Source organism: Antrostomus carolinensis, unplaced genomic scaffold, assembly GCF_000700745.2.
Source record: "Antrostomus carolinensis isolate BGI_N321 unplaced genomic scaffold, ASM70074v2 scaffold4663, whole genome shotgun sequence".
Lineage (NCBI taxonomy): Eukaryota > Metazoa > Chordata > Aves > Caprimulgiformes > Caprimulgidae > Antrostomus > Antrostomus carolinensis.
This window is the reverse complement of record NW_010303071.1, coordinates 1-21,460: the sequence shown is the minus strand read 5'-3', so window position 1 is coordinate 21,460 and position 21,460 is coordinate 1. Positions and strand designations below refer to the sequence as shown.

At 37.8% G+C, this 21,460-nt stretch overlaps 1 protein-coding gene across 1 annotated transcript in view; it reads left to right on the top strand.

Moving 5' to 3' along the window:
• Nucleotides 1-15,108, top strand: part of LOC104521846 (breast carcinoma-amplified sequence 3) — a gene marked incomplete at its 3' end in the record, with an annotated part of 98,332 nt that extends 83,224 nt beyond the window's left edge. Inside the window, exon 13 of the mRNA XM_010163964.1 lies at nucleotides 14,975-15,108. Coding sequence (XP_010162266.1) covers nucleotides 14,975-15,108 — 134 coding nt within the window. The remainder of the gene's footprint in view (nucleotides 1-14,974) is intronic.
• Nucleotides 15,109-21,460: the final 6,352 nt, after the last annotated feature.

The window sequence follows — 21,460 nt, the reverse complement described above, 5'->3', positions numbered from 1 at the left end:
AAGATGTTTTTCTATCAATTATTGTATCAATACAACATTGTGCAAGAATGTCATTCAGAGGCTGTTCTTGTTATTAAGATGTTTTTCTATCAATACAACATTATGCAAGAATTTATCATTCGGAGGCTTTAAACTTTTGTATGTATATAATATTTATATATATATTTATACATATATATGTCTATATGCATTTTATATTTTATTTAGATATTTAATATGTAGATATTAAAAGCCCCAGGTACAAACCATTTTCAGAATGTCGTAGTTATTATAGTATCACAGAAGAATCCTGGCTGCTCCATAATGTAAATCACTGGGAGCTGCTTATGTGAGCTCTGGCTGGAGGTGCCCTGGACTACATTTTGGAAGTTCACAAAAGGAAGGAATACACTGTATGGGGTTACTTAATTTAAAACTTTTACAGAAAAGCTTCCAGGCTGTTACCATGTTGATGATAGTCTGCCAGGAATTGTAAGTGCATGCAGGGTCTGAAATGGGGAGAGGGACGGGCAAGGATTAAATGTTACCAATTAAAATCAGTTGCTCGATGGTAAACTGGATTAGTCTAAACTAGAGAGTGTCTAGACTGGAGACTGAAGGAACCATACGAACATCCTCCTATTTCATTATGTTGTATTAGACGCTGTGATTTAGAAAGGAGGAAAAAACCTCACCAATTCTGATGTCAGCCATAGTCCATTAAAACTAATTCACTTTGTTCCCTCTTCCATTGTAGACATGGAGATGATTGGTGGTGGCTGTTGTTAAAGTCAATAAATACACACTGGGCTACATAGACCTCTGGCATGATTTGTTATGGAAATTTCTGTATATGGCTTCATTCAAATGGTTTGGTTTATTGCTGTTCCTTTTAATATTGGTCCAAAATATTCACTGGTTTACTTTCATGTAAGGTCTTGGGACTTGAGCAAAGTTGTGGGTGCAAATATCCTGCACTGAGATGGTGTTGGGAATTAAGACTTCAGTGTGATTGGGCAGGGATTAGGTCCACTTCCTTTTTTTTTTTTTTTTTTTTTTAAATGAAAATACATCCTCTACACATAAAGGAGATAGTGTATTGTTTTGGAAGGCCGTGAGGTGGTATTTCTTATCTTTCCACATACCAAACCTGAAGACTGAGAACGGGGGGATCATTACCTATTTGAAAAACACACCAATGTGCTATAATTTTTTTGCAAAATTAAAATTATCTATATTTTCCTCCATACTCAAGGAATATATTCCAAAATAAATTGGAAATTCTGGTTTTCTTACTGTCCTAATTTTTAATTGTCTGATTCTTTATTTGTATCTATGGTTTTAAAAGTACGTAGCCTCTTTTTCCCTTTTCTAAATGGATTTCTTTCAAGTATGTTCAGGTTCCTGATTCTCTAACTAACTAGTATTTGCAATCCTATGCATTCTGGAAAAGTATTTTCATTGATTGTTATCAAGACATATAAAAAAATAATACTTTTGTTTTTTTCTGTGGGTAAGTTTTGGGAAGTCCATAGAATAGCATAAGCTTTATGTTTCACTCCTCTGTATCTAGTTCTTTTGTGTGATTTTTGTAAAGTCTAGTTTCTAAAACATTCATCTGGTCATTGGATATATTTAAATGGGCTCTGGACTGACATACGTACAAACACGCGTTATACACAGAAAAAATTCTGTTCCTCTTGTGTGTGAGGAAGATTATGGAAAAATTATACAAATGCTACCCGTTGCTAGGACAGGTTCTAATGAGAAACCACCAGCAAAGAGTTCGGCATTGTTTGCAGACCACATCTCAAAGGAAAAGTTAAAAATACAGTAAAATTTACATGATGGAGTAACACTGCAAAAGGAACTCAAAAGAAAATAGTGCTCGGTTGCCTAGCTGGCATGCAGGCTGTGGTGTATGGCTTCTATTCATAGAAGTGAAATTAAAGGATGCAGTTAAACACAGTTGTGAAACGTCCAGTCCAACAGCTGCATTTAGTTTGTTTTTCAATTTCTCATTGCCTTTCTTGTTTATTAGCTGTGACTCTGAGGTCAGAATTAAAACAAATATTTTAATGGCAGCATTTATGATGTTGGCAGGGAGCGCTACGGCTTAGCCCGGCGCGTTGGACAAGAGTCGCTATGGGTGGTGTTAGGTAGTCCCGTCAGACTTGAGTCGGAGTCACGACTGGTGAGGCTTTTCAAAGTCTCATGTCTGGAAATCACACAACTGATAAGCATCGTGGAATCTGCTTTTTAGTTCTTTTAGCAAACTGACCACGCTGAAAGGATCGTAGTTCTAAGAGGCCAGAAGGGAGGATCCTCTTATAGATTTTAACATGGTAAAACCTACCAGAATTCCTCTCTTCTTTCTCACAGATCTAAGGTATAAAGACCTTTATGAACTGTGATAATTAAAACCAACTTGTGTGTAAATTATACACATCTCTTCATACTATAGAAATTGTAATACATGCTTTTAAGAGTAATTTCAGAGTCTATAGGGCTGTAATTTTGTTTTAGTAAGTTGTCTTTACTTCATCACATTTAAGAGCAAATTACAGATGTTTTATTTTTGCTAAAGCTGAATATTAGTTGCCAAATGCATTGTTGTCCACACTTGTGCAAGTTCTGTGCAGCCATAGATGATACAATAAAAACAGAGTCCGTATGGAAGGAAAGAAGATCAGTGTGTTTCAGAAATCCGTTCCAGACAGATACAAGGTTTTTACCTTATATTTACCATTTCACTTAGCCAAATTTCATGATAAACTGTAAGTTTTCCCTCCACCATCTAGGAAAACACAAGATTTTATAGATGTGCCAAGCTTAATTAAATTTTCTAAACAGTGAAGCTAGAAGTCTCATTCTTTTATTTTAACTTTTGATTTAAATGTGGAATGTATGCATTTTTAATACAGATATTTCTTACTAGTATGTCAAAGAAGGTAAAAAGTAAATTATTTGGATTTTGAAAGTTAAATAGCTCAAAGGTTTAATACAGATTACCCAGGGATAGAAGATATAGAATTTCTTTTCACTTTTCCCCTAGTACTAAGACGTTAAATGATGCTGGGCTGTTAAATGTGACAGGAAACAGTTGGTTCAGCCTTTGAATCTGGACCAGCTGCTCATCTTGCTATAGCAAATGTTATCAGCAGGCCTGGAAATAACCAAACCCCCTGGTTTTTTAGTTCTCTCTATACCTTTATTATTTTTTTTTAAGGCAAAAATATTTTGCCTACAGTAGTATCTTTTGTCTATGAAATGTGGCTCAAGTGGGACAGAATTTTTGAGAAGATTAGCTGAAAAAGGAACTTATTTCTCAATATTTGTAGTCAGTGTTGTAGCTGACACATGGATTCTGTTTATTTGGTATGGTTTAGGGTCATAAAATTGGGATTTTCTAGGATTTATAGAAATATGAAGCGCCAAGAGGAATATTCTTTTTTAGGTTCACTTGAGTTATTGATTGGACTAGATTTGACACAACAGATAAATGTGCATTTTACCCAAAGGCTGCTTTTTCCTGGAGATACTGAAAGAGAAAAGGAAGTTGATTTGTGTATCAAGGTGTAACTAATAAATCACAGTTTTTACTTTCCACGTTTGAGATTTTGATTCAAATAAAAACTGTGAAGATATTGATACAAACAAATTTTTAAATGGAAATAATATATTTTGTGATTGTAAAATTTCTGTCTGTTTGTTGCCTAAGAGTGTTTTCTAGTTAGGAAGATTTTTATCACTGATACTTAGATATTCTCCAGCACTAAAGTTTTTAGCCAACAAATGTGTGACCAAACTTAGCTGGTTTCTTTTCTTTTATAATCTAAGTGAATATTTTACAGTCAATTGTAGGTATTCCAATTAAAAACAAAATTTACTGTATGTCAAAATTATTGATCATTGCACAGGTTAATTGTGTTTTTTGGCAAGCTTTTTGTATGATATGTGGAAGATCACTGTGGTTTATAGGTTAAATTGGAGATGGTTGGTGACAGTTTTAATGAACACTTTAAAGTCATATTCATTTTATTGTCTCTAACATAATTTCATTCTGTGCAATTCGCTAGTTAATGGATAGTCTGTTCATTTCTCTAGTGCATGGGTCAATAAGTTTTCCTCCTCTCCCTGCAGAGGGGAGGAAGGGCCAGGTCCTCTCTTGCTTGCAGAGGAAGGTGTGGTTTATATCACTTGCTCTCCCTGTCATACATGTTGTGGGATCGCAGTTTAACAGCAGTCCCGCAAGTGGAGGGTGCTGCAGGTGCACACAGGCAGCGTGCGCTGGATCTGCATCTGCTGCCTTTCCTACCCAGGCAACACTAGCTTTTTGCCTTTGTTTCTTCTTAAAAAAAAAAAAAAATATATATATTTTCCCTTTTTTAATTTTTCTTTTTTATTTTTCTGTCTTTTCCCTGTTGTCTTTTCCCTGTTGTCTTTTCCCTGTTGTCTTTTCCCTGTTGTCTTTTCCCTGTTGTCTTTTCCCTGTTGTCTTTTCCCTGTTGTCTTTATTTTTCTTTCTTTTCCCTGTTGTCTTTTCCCTGTTGTCTTTTCCCTGTTGTCTTTTCCCTGTTGTCTTTTCCCTGTTGTCTTTTCCCTGTTGTCTTCTTTTTTTTTTTTAATACCAACTTCATGAGGCAGAAGGGAAGTTACAGCCTACTTGTATTTTACACTGGGCTACACCATGGGCTGCAGAAGGAGAATTTAATATGAAAAATAGGTAGCAAATGCTGTTTGTTGCCTTTTGCAGTTGATGTGTATCTTTCAGTGGTATAAGTTGTCTCAGTCAGGACTGTGGTGGAGTCGGTGGCGTTGAGGCAAGACGAGAATGTGCTTTATAAAAGGGAGAAGTGGCCGCGCTTTCTGGCTGCTGGATGGATTCGTGCGGCAGTTCTGTAAGTGGGTGTTAGGGTGAATAACCTCCGTGTCTGAAGTAAAATCCCCCGCCTCCAGTTGAACTCTGGTAGCATTTTTCCAGGCAGTACGCTGTGTTTCTGCCAGGTTGCTGAAATACTTACTTCTCAGCCCTTATAGAAATTTAAGACACTTAATTTTTGTTCTTAAAGCTGCCAGTATTCCTTACAAACATTTAGAGGGATGCCAGCTCTCCACTGTGGCAACTAATCACACGGCTGTATTTCCTTTGATTTTATGTATTCTTCTGGGCCAGAAGCTGTTCTTCCTTTATGTAAGACTATCCCAATTACACAAGGGAAGAAAATTTCTGGCTCATCGTGAGAAACAGAACCAGGCTGTCCTTTGCTAAAGATGGACTATATAAATCAGACCTTCACCTATTTATTAGTTGTTTTTAACCTTTACACAGAAGGGTACTTTGCCAGCTTCATGGTGATTATTGTAGTGCTGTTTGGTCACAAGGTCTTAAGGATGCATTTGTGTGAATAAGTGGAATGTGAAAACACTTATTCACGTGTGTGTATATATAGATATATATAAAATTTTCACAATTTATAGATAAAGCATAGAGAAATTAGCCCTAAATTTTAGATATGTCTGCTAATTCTGAGAGTCTCAATATTCCATATCGAGTTTGATTTTAGAGGATGCTAGGACACCTATTACCATTCTGTCCATCTTCAGTGTAAACTGCAGTGCTCTTCTCCCTCTGTAGTTCCACTTGCTGTAGAAGCCTCAAGTTCTGCAGACGAATGTAGTGAACAGTATTGGGAGTTAGACTGAGTAACTGCTGAGACAGGCAGAATGGGAAATTGTGCTTAGGTCTTAATTCCTCTTTCAGCTGTGATAACTGGTGAAATCTGAACTGGTCATAGCTGCCTGTTCCCCGGATGAAGTCTCCAAGGTCTGTCCTGCCAGGGTTTTCAGAGGAGGTCGTCCAGGCGCTGCGGGCACCGTGGCTGTAGTGGCTGCCACTCGGATGCACATGCTGTCTCCTCTCTCTCTTCTATGGTGCCTTTGGCACAGCCTTTGACATGAATTCCTTCAAAAAGTTATAGTTGCATAGTAACTGTAATAGTACAAGCCAGTAACTTATTACACGACTGCAGAACCTCCCAGTTTCAGATTTTTACTTTCCTGTTGGTCTGGGACTAGCCAATTTGGACTTGGACTGCAGTGTTAGGCACTGCTGATAGGCAGCAGAGCTTTTGTTTCTCTGCTTTTATTCCTTGTTACTGGGAGCACACATATAAACGTATCGATTACTTGTATTTGTTTGGGGAATCGGGTTAAGAGGAGAGGCTTGCGCATCTATTTGAAGTTTGTTTAATTCTTAATTATTCCTTACTGTTACTCTAAAGTCTGTGCCGTGTTTCCCAGTTAGGCTGGGGAGGGAAGGCTTCATTGCCAAGAACTATATCTGCAAAAAATCCAGTAGGTGGCTGTGGGTAGCCAGGAAAGATGAGAATTATCCTGTATTTGAATTTTTTTAGAGGTTGTGCTTCAATTGCCAATTTGTTAAGGCAAGTAAGTAGACTTACAGCCTCTGAAAAGGACATTTTGTTACAAAAGCTTAGTGGTGGTCTTCTCCTGGGACAGAGTTTTTCAATAAAAGCTTTTCTCTACACGTCTTAAATGTACTCATGGAAGTGCTTGCCAGCTACAGGATTCTGTCATGGCTTCTTCCCATTTTAGGGGGAGGAAAAGATGCAGGACTTCTCAGTACAAGCCCTTAAAACCAAACTGGAAATACTATAATTAAGTAAAACCTTGCTGTAGCTAAGTACACCTTCAATTTGGCAGTAGCACCAACTTTTAAGTAGGTGGGATGGGGGAGGTACATTGTAATATATGTGAGTAATATGTATTACATAGGTATGTCGAGTAGAGAAGTGTAAATTCGTACGACTACCTTAGAAGATCAGAATGGGATGCGTTCTTGGAGCAAGGTAGCTTCTACATAAGACAACAAAGGTACAGCACATAAGACTTGATCCTTGTGGAGTTAAGGGCAAGGTGGTAAGAAAGATTCCAAAGAAATAGGTTTAGAGGGGAAGAAAGGAGTTCTTGGTGAATGAGATGTGGGAGACTTTTCAAGCTGATGGAATGAATAGTGGCATAATTCCAGCAGTGCAAGGGAGAGGGGATGGGGAAGAAGTTTGCAAACAGTTTAGAAAACAAAGAGCAGAAATCAAAGCAATGGGTACAGTTCCAAACCAGTTTGTTAGAAGAGGACAGGTTAAAAAGAAAGGTGTGTTGAAAATGAACTATAAGAACTTCAAACTTGTAACATTAGGGACTGAAAGCTAATTTTAGGGAAACTGAGGGATTGAGAAGCTGTTACTCACTCAAGGTCACGCCGTAACTCAGTGCCAGAGAAGAATATTACACAGGATCCCTGGTTCTTAATCCATTGCTGAAACCAGTAAATGACATGTCAGATCCAGTTCACTTCTGTACTTCGCGTAACTCAGTGCCAGAGAAGAATATTACACAAGATCCCTGGTTCTTAATCCATTGCCGAAACCAGTAAATGATATGTCAGATCCAGTTCACTTCTGTACTTCAATATTTCTTGTTTAATTATAGTACTTTTAATGTCAAAGAGAGAAACTTTGCAAATAAGATAATTATTAAATAGCTGAAAAGTGATGCTGTTTTATAAATATATGTTGTGGGGTTTTTTTTCTTTTAAATGTGCTGGTAAATAAAAGATCTGCTTTCCAGAAGTGTTACTCCTGACAGTTTAGCAGCTGAGAGCTGTGAAGTGCCACACATCTAAAATTTTAAATAATTGTGCTTCCTTGGCTACAAAAGAGCTTTTCCATCCATTAATAATAAGAAAATTAATGTTGGAGCAGCAGTAAAACAGATTAAACTGTATACCCCTTTGGATGCCTGACTGCACCCTTAACGGACCTGAAATTCCTCTGATTATTTAAATGTTCTATATTGAAATGTGATGGTGGCCTTGAGTTAATAGTTAAAGAGGTTTAAATTGGAATGTCTCTACAGAAGTTTTTCCCATTGATCAGAGCAAGTGGGCAGAAAAATACCTTATTTGATTGTGGGGAAGCACTGACAGTGCCTCACAGATTAACAGATTTTATTTTTTTTTCCTGTTTTTTTTCTACCTAAGGTGTACAATCAGTCTTTTATTAAACAGGTAGATTAGTTAAGGTCTGGAGATATCTTTTATAATGGCAAGTGCTGTATAAGCTGATGTATTGCAGCACTGATATGGCTGCAACCAGCACCTCGGCTGTGCTTGGACTTTATACAGTGACTGCAACTTTCTTCTTGAAAGAATAATTTTGCAAGATTAATCTCATTCTGGAACAACACCCTCCTGGATATATCATCCAGAGTAAAAGGAGCTGTAATTATTTAATGACAGAACAATTATTTGCTTTTTCTGTTTATTTTGACTTTTGTTTTTCAACTTGAGTTGTTGCCTTTGAAGACAAATGCATTAAAAATAACATAATGGCATCATATTTGATGAATTGCAATTACAGAGATTCTGTCTTTACACCATATATGCTGGGCTAGAAGGTGAGAAATTATGAATGATCTATCGCTTGCTGGCATTGCTTTATTTCCTTCTATGTACCACTTCTAAGCTTTTTTTAATTACTCCCAAAAAGTCTTGCTTTGATACAAGACCTTGAGGAGGATGGTCTTAGGCCTCCTATCTTTTCCAGTATGTCTTGTTTCCCTAATTTTTCTAACAGTTTTGGTAATTTTTGTAGTCTCCTATTCCTCACTTTCAAGAGAACGGAATTATTAGGGTCTTAGTTTCTTGAAGTATTTAAAATACGCAGTTGTCCTAATCTAGTATTATCTATGGTTGCTTTCTATGCTGCTGCAGAAAGTTTCAGTTTATTGTGGGATGGCTTTTTAGGCACCTTTTAATGATCATCTCTTTATAGAAATTTTAGTCACCTTTTAATAGAAACTTTACGTTTTGTTAAATTTTGTCAAATTTGCAGGTAAGAGAGGTTAAGTTTAATATGCTGAATATATTGAAGAAGCATTTGAGTACACTTGTAAATGTTGATTTGTTTGAGTATCACTATTGCTGAATGTACTCTTGTTTTGATACATGATAGATTTGTAATAATTCTAAAATATGTTACAGTTAATATCAAAACAGTCATTTAGCACAGCAGACATTGTTAATGAGTTGTTAACTTCTGTTTGGATTAAAGATGCACAACGATAAAAAAAGAGTAAAATAATTTCCTGTCTTGAAGTTAGTGGCAAAAACTCTATAGACTTCAGGAAGGTCAGGATTTTACCCTCTGTCTGTACAGTTACTTTATTGTTATTCCAATGAAAAGAGAAAAACACGATAATATGTTTCAGCAGCAAAAATGTTTACTGCAATCTCTGCAACTAACAAACCCCAAAACACGAATGTCATGGTAGTGGCTGTGGATTTGTATCCCTTTTGGAGGAATTACAAGCAGGGTTCAAAGAAAAAGGGGAGTCTGTTCCCTTTGATCTCTTGCTGTCATTGACTCAGCTGCCCTCAGTGTGCGTCCTTTAGTTTTGGGAGGGAGAAATCCATCCTGATCAAGTTTTAGTATTTATTGAGCCATCAGCTGTAGTCAGTGTTTGGAAGTGGATAATAGCTTTTTAGTATATAAAGCGTAGCCTTGGGCTATCTCTTGGACATGGTAAGTGTCTGACAGTGTCCATACATCCTCCCCAAGCTCTAAATACCCAGTGTATAGAGATTTCCAGAGTACAGTCATAGCTAATTATTTATTCACAAAATAATTTTGTATTTTTCTTCTCTTTGACTTGCTGAGGGGTTTTTTAATATTTATTTTAAAATACTTTTTATATCTTCGGGTGATATCTTTTTGTATCTTATTTTTGGGTGAATTTCGTTGTTAAAAATCAGATTTTCCTTATTTAGCTAAGCTTTTTGAGACCAAATTATGTAACTGTGGCATATGTTTTACACTTGGAAGTATACATGGGCTTAACAGCACTAATATTTGGCTGTATTTTGACTAGCATCAGCTTCAGAGAGGAGTTAAGTGAGTATAAATAAAGCTACTGTTCATAGGTCAGGTCATATGTTTCCTAAAACTATGGATCATATAAACTTTGTCAAATCTTAACAAGATACAAGCTTTTGCAAGGGAGCTCAGTGGAACAGCAGTCCGTACGGTTAGCGTGCGGAAGGTAGGGATGCCGAGCGGAGCGCGTATGGACTGAATCAGGAGCCGACTGTAAGTCAGCGCGGTTCTGCTGAGCTCTCTGATCCTGTAATTTGAAAACATACAGAGCGTAATATTAATGTTGCACAGTATCTATGCTCATATTTAAAAAATAAAATCTGAGAAGTTGGTATTTTTTTAAGCACTGTTTGTGTAAATAGTGTGTTTGTGCCATGGCTGTATAGGTCCCCGTATGGTATACGTGCATGCAGATGTCAGAGTTGCATTCCTGAATGAAATATATCCATGAATATATGTTTCCTCCATGCAGATGCACGACTGCTTTCCTAACATTTGTGCCCTTGGTGTTTTTAAAACAAATCCAACACAGCTTGAACGTGTTGAGTTCTTCAGTGTGTAATTACGGGACGACATTGTTTTGGAAGGTGGAAAAACCCTTCTGTTACTCTGCAAGATGGCATCATTTCAAACTCGTGAAACTTAAAGCCAAGGTGAAATTGTGTGTACCTCATTTGTATGCATATAATAAACAACTATGCAATTAGGTAGGTGTTATAAATAGGATGTGGTGGAGATGCTTAGGCTACTCAGGTTTCCTAGATTTTATAGCTAGTACCCAACTGAGATTTGCTGCTCTCTAATTTTGCCGTTTGGGCTAACCAGCTGACGCCTGGTTGAAGAGAGTTATGTTCCTACAAGGCCACAGAAGCCTTAGTATTCCGTCTCCGTCTCCCTCGGCTCGTGGAGAACTCTGTGTACCATCAGCAACTTCAATCCCACCCTTTAGGCCAACCCTCATCTATCAAACCTGGGCTGAGAGAGAGCGAGAGGAAGCTCCCAGATAAACATACAGCAGCGCCTAAACTCCTAATCACTCTGGGCTTCCGCTTCCAGGCCCTATAATTAGAAGTCCTTCTTTTCCTTGTATTCCCAGTTGACGCAAATGCTTTTTGTGGCTTGGCACCTCATTTAGGGCGTGGGCTTAGTTTATGGCCAGGCCAGAGTCTGGTTTAGTCTTCTGATACTGCATAAATAGCTCTTAACCCACAGTCTACATCTGTACTACTTTTTCCTTTTATGCATATATTCTCCGTATTTTTTAACGTTTCTATCCTGAAAGCAGCTTATTGTTTCCCAAACAGAACGCATGAAAAGTAGGAAGCTGCAAAATTAAGGCAAATGTATCTGTCAGGTAAAACAAAGCTTCAGTAATTTATTTTTTTTTTTCCCCATCTAGGATATCTGTTCCTTTTAAACTGGATTTTAATCATCTCTGTGGATTTGAAAAACCACAGAGCAAAACAGTCATTAATTTAACCTAGCTGCACCCCTTATATTATGGATAAGCAAAATAAAAATTTTTGCAGTTAGGTACATACTAAGTAAAATCTGCTTCACACATAAATTTCCACTGGGTTCTGTGTATGCAAGACTCCCAATTGATTTCAGATGTTATCTGTTAAACAGGGATTAATGCCAGTTTGAAAAATAAGCAGGAAATCCTTGAGAATTATTCACTTTTCATCTATGATTATTCATACATAAAGTACATCATAAGAGCAAACATTTTGGACTGAACTTATGACAGCTTTAATTCATATTTCCGTCTAAACAACTTTTTGGGAAAGCTGTCACAAGGTCTTTTAGAAAGCTGAGTTGAAGTTTCCTGCACTTGAAAGTGAAAGTGAGGTAATGACCAGGATTGAAGTTCATGGTTCTCGGCTGGGATGAGGTATTTCTGCTGGGGTGGTGCAGGGGCAGTGGCCTTTCCTTGCAGTGAGATGGAGAGAGAAACGAAATGGCTGAGCTGTAGCCATTGAAAACTGTGAGTCCTCAGTGTGAAGTAATGAGAGCTGGAAAATCCCACACCAAAACTCAAGTCAAATGTTCTAAACCAGCCGTGATTTATTGTTTGAATAACAGTAGTTAGATATTTCAAAATGCTGTTTTATAAATACATGTTCTTTCACATCTGTGGTATTGTGCTTGGGCCTTCTGTGTTGATCCAAGTTCTGCAAGTATATATTTGTATTTCAAATGCAAATGTGAGTATGAAAGGTCCTTCTTTAACTTACTGAAAAATAGTTGCTAATATAAGCAAAGGGTCTGTTTTCCTTCGGCTTTCATCTCATAAAATGCACTTACTCCAAACAGTGACATCCAGCAGGGTTTCAGATTAGGCATGCAAAATTGCCAAATCAGATACCACCCATCTTTCTATTTTTAAGCCAGTTCCTTCCACCCACAAATGTATTATCTTTCACCTCTGAACTCCTTCAAGTTAGCAAAAACAAACAAAAAAATCCCCAAAACCACAAAACCCAAAAAAACCCCGAAGGCAACACACTTGAATATGGAACCAAGAACTACGTTCATCATGTGGAACTGATCAGACCTGCAGATAAGCGAGCACGTCTCACAGCTTCATTGTTCAGATCCGGTGCATGTCATCAGAATGAACAGGTAACACCGTATGCTTCGTGGATTTGTGACATAACCTTGTAGTGGATGGTCCCAAAGTGAGCTCTCCAGGGGAACCCTGCTTGGGGTAAATAGAGATTTCAGATTTGGGAAAAAAAATCTTTGTGAGAAGAAGGATGAAATTATATCACATGGGCATAGTGTGGGGTTTATTGCACCTCACGCAGACACCTGCATTTCTAGCCAGTATTGGAAACGAGATACCGGTTAGTTAAACAACCAATGGATTTGATGGACAACGCAGTGTGGTAGTGCCTGTGTTTTCACTGGCTTATGATTATTACACAGCTTTCTGTCTCCAGCTTCCAGACAGATTTTTGGCTCATTTAAAGTTGATTATTTTATTTTTATTTTTTTTAATGATCTTCATTGCACTGTGCCATGTGATGGGATACACATGAAGAATGATGTGTTCTGTGTCTGTATTTATAAAAGACTTTTAGCACTTTTGGGGAAGAAAAAAAATAAATTAGGTTTGCTGAGGCTGTCTGCTCACTGCTGAGAGAAGCCTTATGTATTCATCTCTTCCATCTTCTCTTTCTGCAAAGGTCTTTTCCATCTGGAAGAAGAAAGAGCTCAAAAGGACCAAAAGCACACTCAGCTTCTATATAAAGCTATCTGATGTGTGAGGAGAGACAAACGTGGGAACATAGAAAATAAATCCTTACTGTGTTGAATTAGATCATTTGGAATATCCTCGCTCCGCCTAATTTTAGCACACAAACCCCTATTTGCTTTCAGGTTTCTCCACTGGAAATGCTATATATTACTGAGGACCGCACACTTCACTAGTAGGGAAGTGTATTTTGTGATGTTTCAGAACAGAATTAATGCAAATTGTGTGCATAATCCCACACTAAAGACTTGGCTGACTTGCACTTGAGCAACTTTAGCTGTATTTCCTATCAACACAGTCACTACAAATCAAGGAAATTGCCAGTTAAGCCAACATTAACATCCAGACCAACCTCAACTCACATGCTTTACCGCCCAAACATAATACCCAAATGCACTCACGGATTTCTGAGCTCCATAACAAACTCTCTTTCATTTCTAACACTCGGAATCGGAGCAACAGCCTGTAACAGTAAAAGTATGTCTACTGGAGGGAATCTTGCTGAGGTCAGATTTAAGATTTTGCATTTGTGTGATTTCTGAGGAAATGGATGTGTGCAGTGTGGGTGGCCTTGCTCTCTGTCCAAGCCCTACCACCATCAGTGGTCAAGCTGAGAAGGAAACTTGTAGGCAACTCTGTCTCTAAATGCAATTTGGATTTCTCTCTGATTTTGTACCTTGCTGTTGGTGGGCTTCACAGTCTTGAAAGCCTTGGTTTACCTTCACAAGATCCCTTTTTTGTAAGAGTTATGGTCAAGAGAAACCGAGGCGTATGCCTGTTCCTACTCACACAAAGTCTGCAGTGATGCGGCGTTATCCTGTTTGGAGCCTTCGGAACTGTGCTGTTCCTCCCATGAACCAACACGTGCTCACAAACCTGCTTCAGCCTCGGAGGAGGAGACCCTGGGGAGTGATGTTGGGCCTAGAAGGTCAAGGCTTTGGCTGCTGAAATTTTCCTATTTGGTCTTAAGGGAAGGGACATTCCAGGATTGCCAAGAAGAGAAAACACTCAGGGTACCAACCTAGTGATGTTACAATGGTGGTTCAGTAGAAAAGTTAAACTTAATTTTTACTAAGAGAGTGCTTCTCTGCTGCTCAGTACAGAAGAAGATAGGGTGTTTTTTTCAGTTTAATTCTAAATTTAGAAGTGGCATAAGCTCTGACTTTAATGGTAAGGTCTGAGGGCTTTCAAACTTGTTCTGTATATATTTGTTTAGCAGCAGTGAGCAGAAGAGGGAAGGATGAATCGCAGGGCCATGTGTAAACTAACTGAGAAAATGAATGCTCTTTTATAACGGATATAAGGGAATCGCTTGTCCTTTGCATAGGTGTCGTGTAAAATGTGGAGACCTAAGTTCTTTTCCTGAAGGATAAAAGATTTTGATAATGCTTTCGGTGGAGAATCAACACAATGGAGCTCTGGAAGAGCATTTTGAGGTTTCATTCCTAACATTCATCACTTCAGTGCTTCATATTGGTTACACAAGTTCTCAACTTTAGTTTGAATGTTCCTAGATTTTTCAGTTGGCTTTTATAGATTTATATTGTAATACTGAAGTAGTAACACTGTTAATATGATTTCAGTTGGAGTTCTGATTCATTTTTATGATGTGAAGCCCTTTCAATCCAGTAATTTTCTGTAACTGTTTCCTCTTGTTTCCAGAAAACGAAATGTAAGCCATGCTAGGTTTTTTAGATAGACATTCTTAAGCCTCTTCTTTTGCAGTGATTAATCTCTTGTGCTTTTGTGTTTCTTTTTTCTTTTTCTTTTTTTTACCCAGGGATGTTGCTGGTCACTACTGACACATTAGGCCATGATTTCCATGTTTTTCAAATACTGACACATCCTTGGTCATCATCACAAAGTGCCGTCCATCATTTGTATACACTTCACAGGGGAGAGACTGAAGCCAAAGTAAGTTAAACTATTTGCTGAAGAATAATCCCCAGACACCTTATACATTTTGTGTATGTTGGCACTTTAATGTTTGTTTCAGCACACAAAGAGCCTTTCTTACGTTATAGCCACAGCAAGGATAAGAGCACAGCGTTTAACCTGGACAATAATAAATTCTTGCCCTTTACAATGAGGTGCTGTCAGATTTATTCAGATATGACACTACCTCCAAAGAGCCCAGATTATTAGCTGTGTTTGTACTTAACCTTTTCTCATGTAACATGTTAAACATTTGTCTAGTGCCTGTGAAGCAACTGTCAGTTTGCTGGACTTTGGTGGTAAAAGCCAAAGACAGACAATTAAAGAGTTGAAAGGAAGAGTTAATCAAAAGACTGTGATTAACTAGCAAAGTGAGGGAACCTGTTGGAGGCTGTAATGGTACAGATTTAATGTCGCAGTTTAAAAATCCCACTCTTGAAGATGGAAGACTAAATTAGGCTAGATTACCATCGGGTGAAAAAGTCTGAAATTATATTTTAAAAAAATAAACTGATTTACTGATAAAGTGGGGAAAAAAAAGTGAGAGAGATCACTTTTGCTGGCATCACTGTGGTAGCAGCAGTGCAGTGTGTCATGCTTGAATCCTTTGCTGCAATGCTTTTAGGCATCAGGAAAGCCTCACCTTTGTAGCACTGAGTAACTGTTGAAGTACCTGTTTTAAATACATAAATAAAAATGTCACCACGGGGTAAGAAATGAGTATTGCACTTGCTGATGCAATTACACACTGAAAGCACAGACTTGTGACAGTCTGGCAGATGTAAACTAGTGTGACAGAGAGAATCCTCGGGCACTGTGATTATGACCCTGACACTGGAAGCTTGGATTATTGTGGTACCATGATTATCGTTCCTTCAAACCATTTTTTTTCTATGCATTGTGCCATTTCCCTGAAGTTTTTTTTGCCTTACCTTTGTAACAAGTAGAGTCTGAAAGCTTTATTCAATGTAGTAGTGGTTGATAATGTTTCAATCTGTGTTAATTTAAGTTGCTGGTAATTTAAATACTCCAAAGCATTGCTGCTACCATTCTGGAAAAATGTGATTACTGGTATAGGCAGTGGTTTACTACAGGAAGGAATAGCCAAGCTGAAAAGTGAGAGGAAATTAGGAAAAAAAAAGTCCAATACTTGGGATAATATATATATATAGTACTTACAAATAATTTTTTATAAATAAAATAAAGGGCATTGAGATCTGTGTGTATACATACACTGTCATCTATTTGAGCATGCACTATAATGCATTTCATGTTTTAGAGTTATTTTTGTTTTACTTTCAGCAAAAAAATGAGAAATTTCCTATAATCAGTATTGAAAACCAAAGCATAGGACTCCAGTCACTGGGAACAGAGATGTTCTTCTTTATTTTACAGCTGATAAATTTGTTTTCAAGGTATACATTGGAAACCAAACATAACATGTTTTAAGAATAAGCCTTTATTGATACATGTTTTTTTTGGATATAGTATTAGCATCTGTGTGAAGGCATTGCATTAAAGTTCTCAGAATCAACATAGTAAAGTTTTTTCCTAGTTTGCCACATAGTTTTCATTGGGACATGAACAGTATAGCTTTTGGAATGGTATAAAATAGAGAAAATTCTAACCAGTCTGAGGCCTACTGGTGGATTTCACAACTCCCTTGAAAATTAAACTATGCAGCAACAATATCACCTTGGTACCTGTGATTCTCAATACACATTTATCATTTAAAATATTTACATGATATGATTGATGGTTTTACTTTTTCTTTCGGAATAACACTACTTCTCGTTGCTTAGTGAGAGAAGTAGTATGTGTCATTATTCTTTTGTTCCATAAATTTCACGTGGGAGTAGCATTAGACAAGAATTTTGGAGACTCTTCAATTTAAAATTCTCAAGGTAGATATCCTGAGACATGCACTGGAAGCCTCTGTTAGTACCCATTATAAATTCTTTAAACATCATCCTTATACCCTTGTTATATGTGGTATTTAAATGTCCATACTGGAATAATTTGCTTTCATAGGTGAGACTCTGGCCAATAGAGCTTTGCCACATGTTTTCCAAAATATCCTTCTTTCTGTCTGATGCATGATTTTTCTTTTCTTGCTTTGTGATCTGTTAGTGTGTTGCTTGCAAGTACTTATTACTGATATTGTAAGACCATTGAGTTCATTGACAAAGAACTGGTACCCTGGTGATGTTTATAAGTTTCCTAGAGCTGCTGGACACGCAGAAGTTCCCTGTACGGGATCACTGCTTGTGCACAAATTGACTCTACACGGTAAGACTGATTTTTCCAAGAAGTGTTGGGTCTGCAGTGTATGATTTCTGTAATACATGGCATACCAACCTTGCTCTGAGAACAGAAATTTGGGAACCATATATATTTGTGTTCCAGACATTGACAGGTATATCTGGTGTTATAACAATATTTGAATTGTAATTTCACCTAGCTTAGAATCAGCCCTGCAGTATCCCATCTTGCAGGGCTGCAGAATTCCCAGTCTCTGTTTTGCCTTGTCTTTAGTGGTTGAAGGCAGACCAGTAGCTTAGTATTTCTCATCTGTCTCCTAAGAGAAGGTGACAGGAAATCCCCTCTGTCATTCAGATACAGAATCATCTTAAGTGGATTAAGTTGCACGCTTAATGTATATTAAAGAAAAAGAAGCAAGTGTTGTGATTTAATAATGCTGTTTTCTGATCGATTTCCTGCAATCAGGCAGTGTCTCCAAGTCACCCACGTCTTCCTACTGTGTCAGATATATGAGCTATACTGTTACTTTGACTTAATAAAACTAAAGAATATATGCTTCCATCATGCATTAATTTTTCTAACGTTTCAAATTCTGTTTTGTGGTTGAGAAATTTCAGTCGGAAGGACACTTTCTACCTTTTCCTGACCGTTTCTGAAATGCAGAGACACTGGATGGAAAGAGATCTCCAGGGGTTTTGTCTCCTTTCATGGACATCAGGAACTTGTCCTTAGCCAAAGCAGAATTTGTGTAAGCGTTTGCAATGAGTTGACCACTGCAACCAGAGTGTCACTGAAATCACACTGTTAATGAATGAGATAAAATAGAGGCTTTGATCTTTATAAAAGGCAGAATGAAAATTGGTTTTAATGCAGGATGTTTTGATGCACTGACCATCTATCCCAATAGCTAGACTTTTGCTTTTTTGTAACGTTTCTGCTCAGTGGAGGAGAAAGGGATGAAGCTGTTCAAAGTTCCTTCACAAGATAAGCTGTCCCTGTAGTGAAATGTTGCTCACAGCAGAGCGTGTTGGTATCCAGTATATATTCTGGATATGATCATATGCACTTTCTGAACAACTGACAGTCATTTTTCCCTGGAGTGGTGTCCAAAGGCACGTGCTAGCCATCTTCCAGGTGTTTCTCTTGGGGATCTTCTTTTTAGGGTTTGTCTGCCCTGCCTGTCTGCTTGGTGTTGGCTTCATGATGCTGAGGGAGATGTAAGTCCTGTGCTTGGTAAGGTCGTTTTTTTGAGATCCCATTCCCCTTGACACAGAATTAAGGGTAAGTTGTAGTACTCTCCCTGACTGTTCACAGCTAGTCTTCATAACATGGTTTTCCTTTTCTCTTCCTGCATGCTTTGAACTATGAAACAGAGTGTTACTGAGTTTTAAAGTGTTGTTATTGCAAATCTGTGTTGTATTTGCTGACTTGGAGCAGCCAATATAGGAAGAAGCCTTATGTGCTGAATAAAACATTGAGTTGGGGCTGTGAAGATCACTCAGTTCCTAACAAAGCCACTGACTTTTTTGTGTGATTCAGATGAAGATGGGGTAAGATGGAAAGTGGACCTCTGTCTCACGAGGGAATTGTGAGGACAAGGGCCATGAAAGAATGTGAAGTGCTCAGATACTTTATTGGTTGGAGTGATGTGAGTCCCAAGGTCACAACACTCAAAGTTACTTTTCTGCAAACACAGACAGAAGTCACTGTTTCGGTTACATTGGATTAATATATTTTAGTCTTTAAGTGCCACTTATGCTTTAGAAGGTTTATTTTTTTTTTTTTTTTCACTTAAGGGAACGAAACCCAGTGTGTTTGGTGCACAGTGTTGCATGGTGAAGGCTCAATGCAAGCACTCATTGTATTTAACTATACCAGAGAGGGAACTGAAGCTCTCGGTGAATCCATGCTTGCACAATTCAGCTGTAAAGGGGAAAAATGTGCATGTGTATGTGCTGCACATTTTGGTTTAAGGATGCATTTTCTTGTCCTACAGCTCTTGCATTTTAAGCTAACACTGATTGCACTCATATTTTTATCTGAGAGCATTTTGGAAGGTTTTTAATAAAGGTCTAGCATGTTCTGAACTGAGGAAGCTCATTTTCTTGCAGATGAAAGTTAGACTGTCACCTGATGATCTGTTCTCTTTGATCTGAAATGGTAAACAGAAAAAAAAAAATCTCTGAAAACAGTATTATCTCAACCTAGAACAAATAAACGTAAAGATAGTATCAGTGGGCTGGTGGCCAGGGTCCTCTGTAATCTTCTACGCTGTCAGACTTTTGTTATCCTGACTCTCAAACTGCTGTTATAACGGACTTCAGTCCACACAGGTAAACAGAAGGAATGATGAAAACATTCCAGCACGGGCTGCCACAGAACATGTGTGATTTTACGCTTTTCTAGGGAAAGCATGAATGTGTTTGTGACGTGATTTCACAGAGGCTCTTCAGGGTTGTGTCATGTACTGCGTCCAGGTAGTGAAACATTGCAATAGTTTACAAACATTTGATGTAAACCTCCAGGGTTAATAGAAATTTCTTCCTGTCTCTTGACATAGTTCTGTAGCTGCAATTATTGCAATAGTCTCTGGAAGACAGACTTTCTTATTTCTGGGAAAGAATCTGGGGACAGTCTTGAAATAATAAAGATTGATTTAGGGAAGTTGATCAGTCTTTGATGAAAGGAGACAGTAAGAAACTGCTGCAATTAGAAGCAGCTTAACTATCTTGAGGAGACAGAGCTCTAAGCAGAGTGGCATTTGCAATTTCAGTTATTAATAGAGAGCAGCTACTCTGGCTGAAGGACCCTACCTGAATGTCTCGCTGTGCTCAGATCCTGCTCTTGGTTTTATAACTGAAAGCAGTTTTGATGACTTGGGGAGACAGAGTTGGGTCTGTGTGAGTCTGATAAATCATATTGTGTAGTCCATGATTTTATTATTTTTTCATTTGTGTTTGTTGCTACATCATTTCCTGAATTTTCTCAACCAAAAAAATTCAAATATAGAACAGTTTTCTAATTTATTATCCTCAGTACTACTGCTCCTTCTCATTGTTTAATGATACTGGTTTTTTATTTCTGCCATCTTCTTGCACAGCATAATTAAATACTTAAGTCACGTCCTTCAAATAATGGGATGTTTTCTCTGTGACATTGCATAGTGTGCATGAAACTGGGTTAAGTTCCTATTGCAGTGATGCTAGTTTTAATTTAATCCAGTGAAATGCACAAGAATATATATATTGTTCCTGGTGTAACTTGCCACAACTGAAAAAGGGGCACTAGGGGAAAAAAAAAGAACACTAGTAAGATCAAAATATGTTTTAATGTTTATTTCTTGTAATTACTATAAAAATACACGGTTCAGTGTTGTGAGCCTGGTTTTCCAGCTGTTGCACTATGCACCTGCATCAGGAGTGGGTTTGTGATAGCCCAGTAACGTTCCTTCTCCTTTCTAAGAGACTAAGTGATTGGATACATTGAAGTGTTGTGCAGCAAGTTGGTCCAATATTAACTTTTCGCAGCCCTGGGTCTGGGCTGTCAGTCCTTCCCAGGAGTGGTGATAAACAAGGTCACTGCCTGTCCCCTGTGATTGCTTGTGTAATCAGCCGTGCCTCCCACTATCCCATTTCAATCAACTGCTTTTAAAATAAGGTTTTTTTCTATGTGCTGCCCTTACTTCTGTTTCCTTTTCTTTCAGTTATGGCTTGAATTATTTTTTTTAAAATTTATTTTATGACTACGTTCTAATCAACATTGTGTTTAAATTTGGAGAAGGTGTGGGATTAAGAAAAAAGTTATAGCAAGACCTACATAGATTTACATTATATAAAATGAATCAGTGTATGTTAGCTTTGAAGCCTTCAGTTCAGATGATTCCCTCCAGTCTTCAGAATATCCGAAATAATTTTTTGATCTGCACAGTCTTTAAAGCTGATCCTTAATAGAGCTGTTGACACAGGACATGTCCAGGTAGGACTGGATATATTAAATTACCCTATTGTCTCACTCAGGTCGGACTCTGACAACAGCAGCTAAATTTTCATTCAGTTTTCTGGAGGATTTC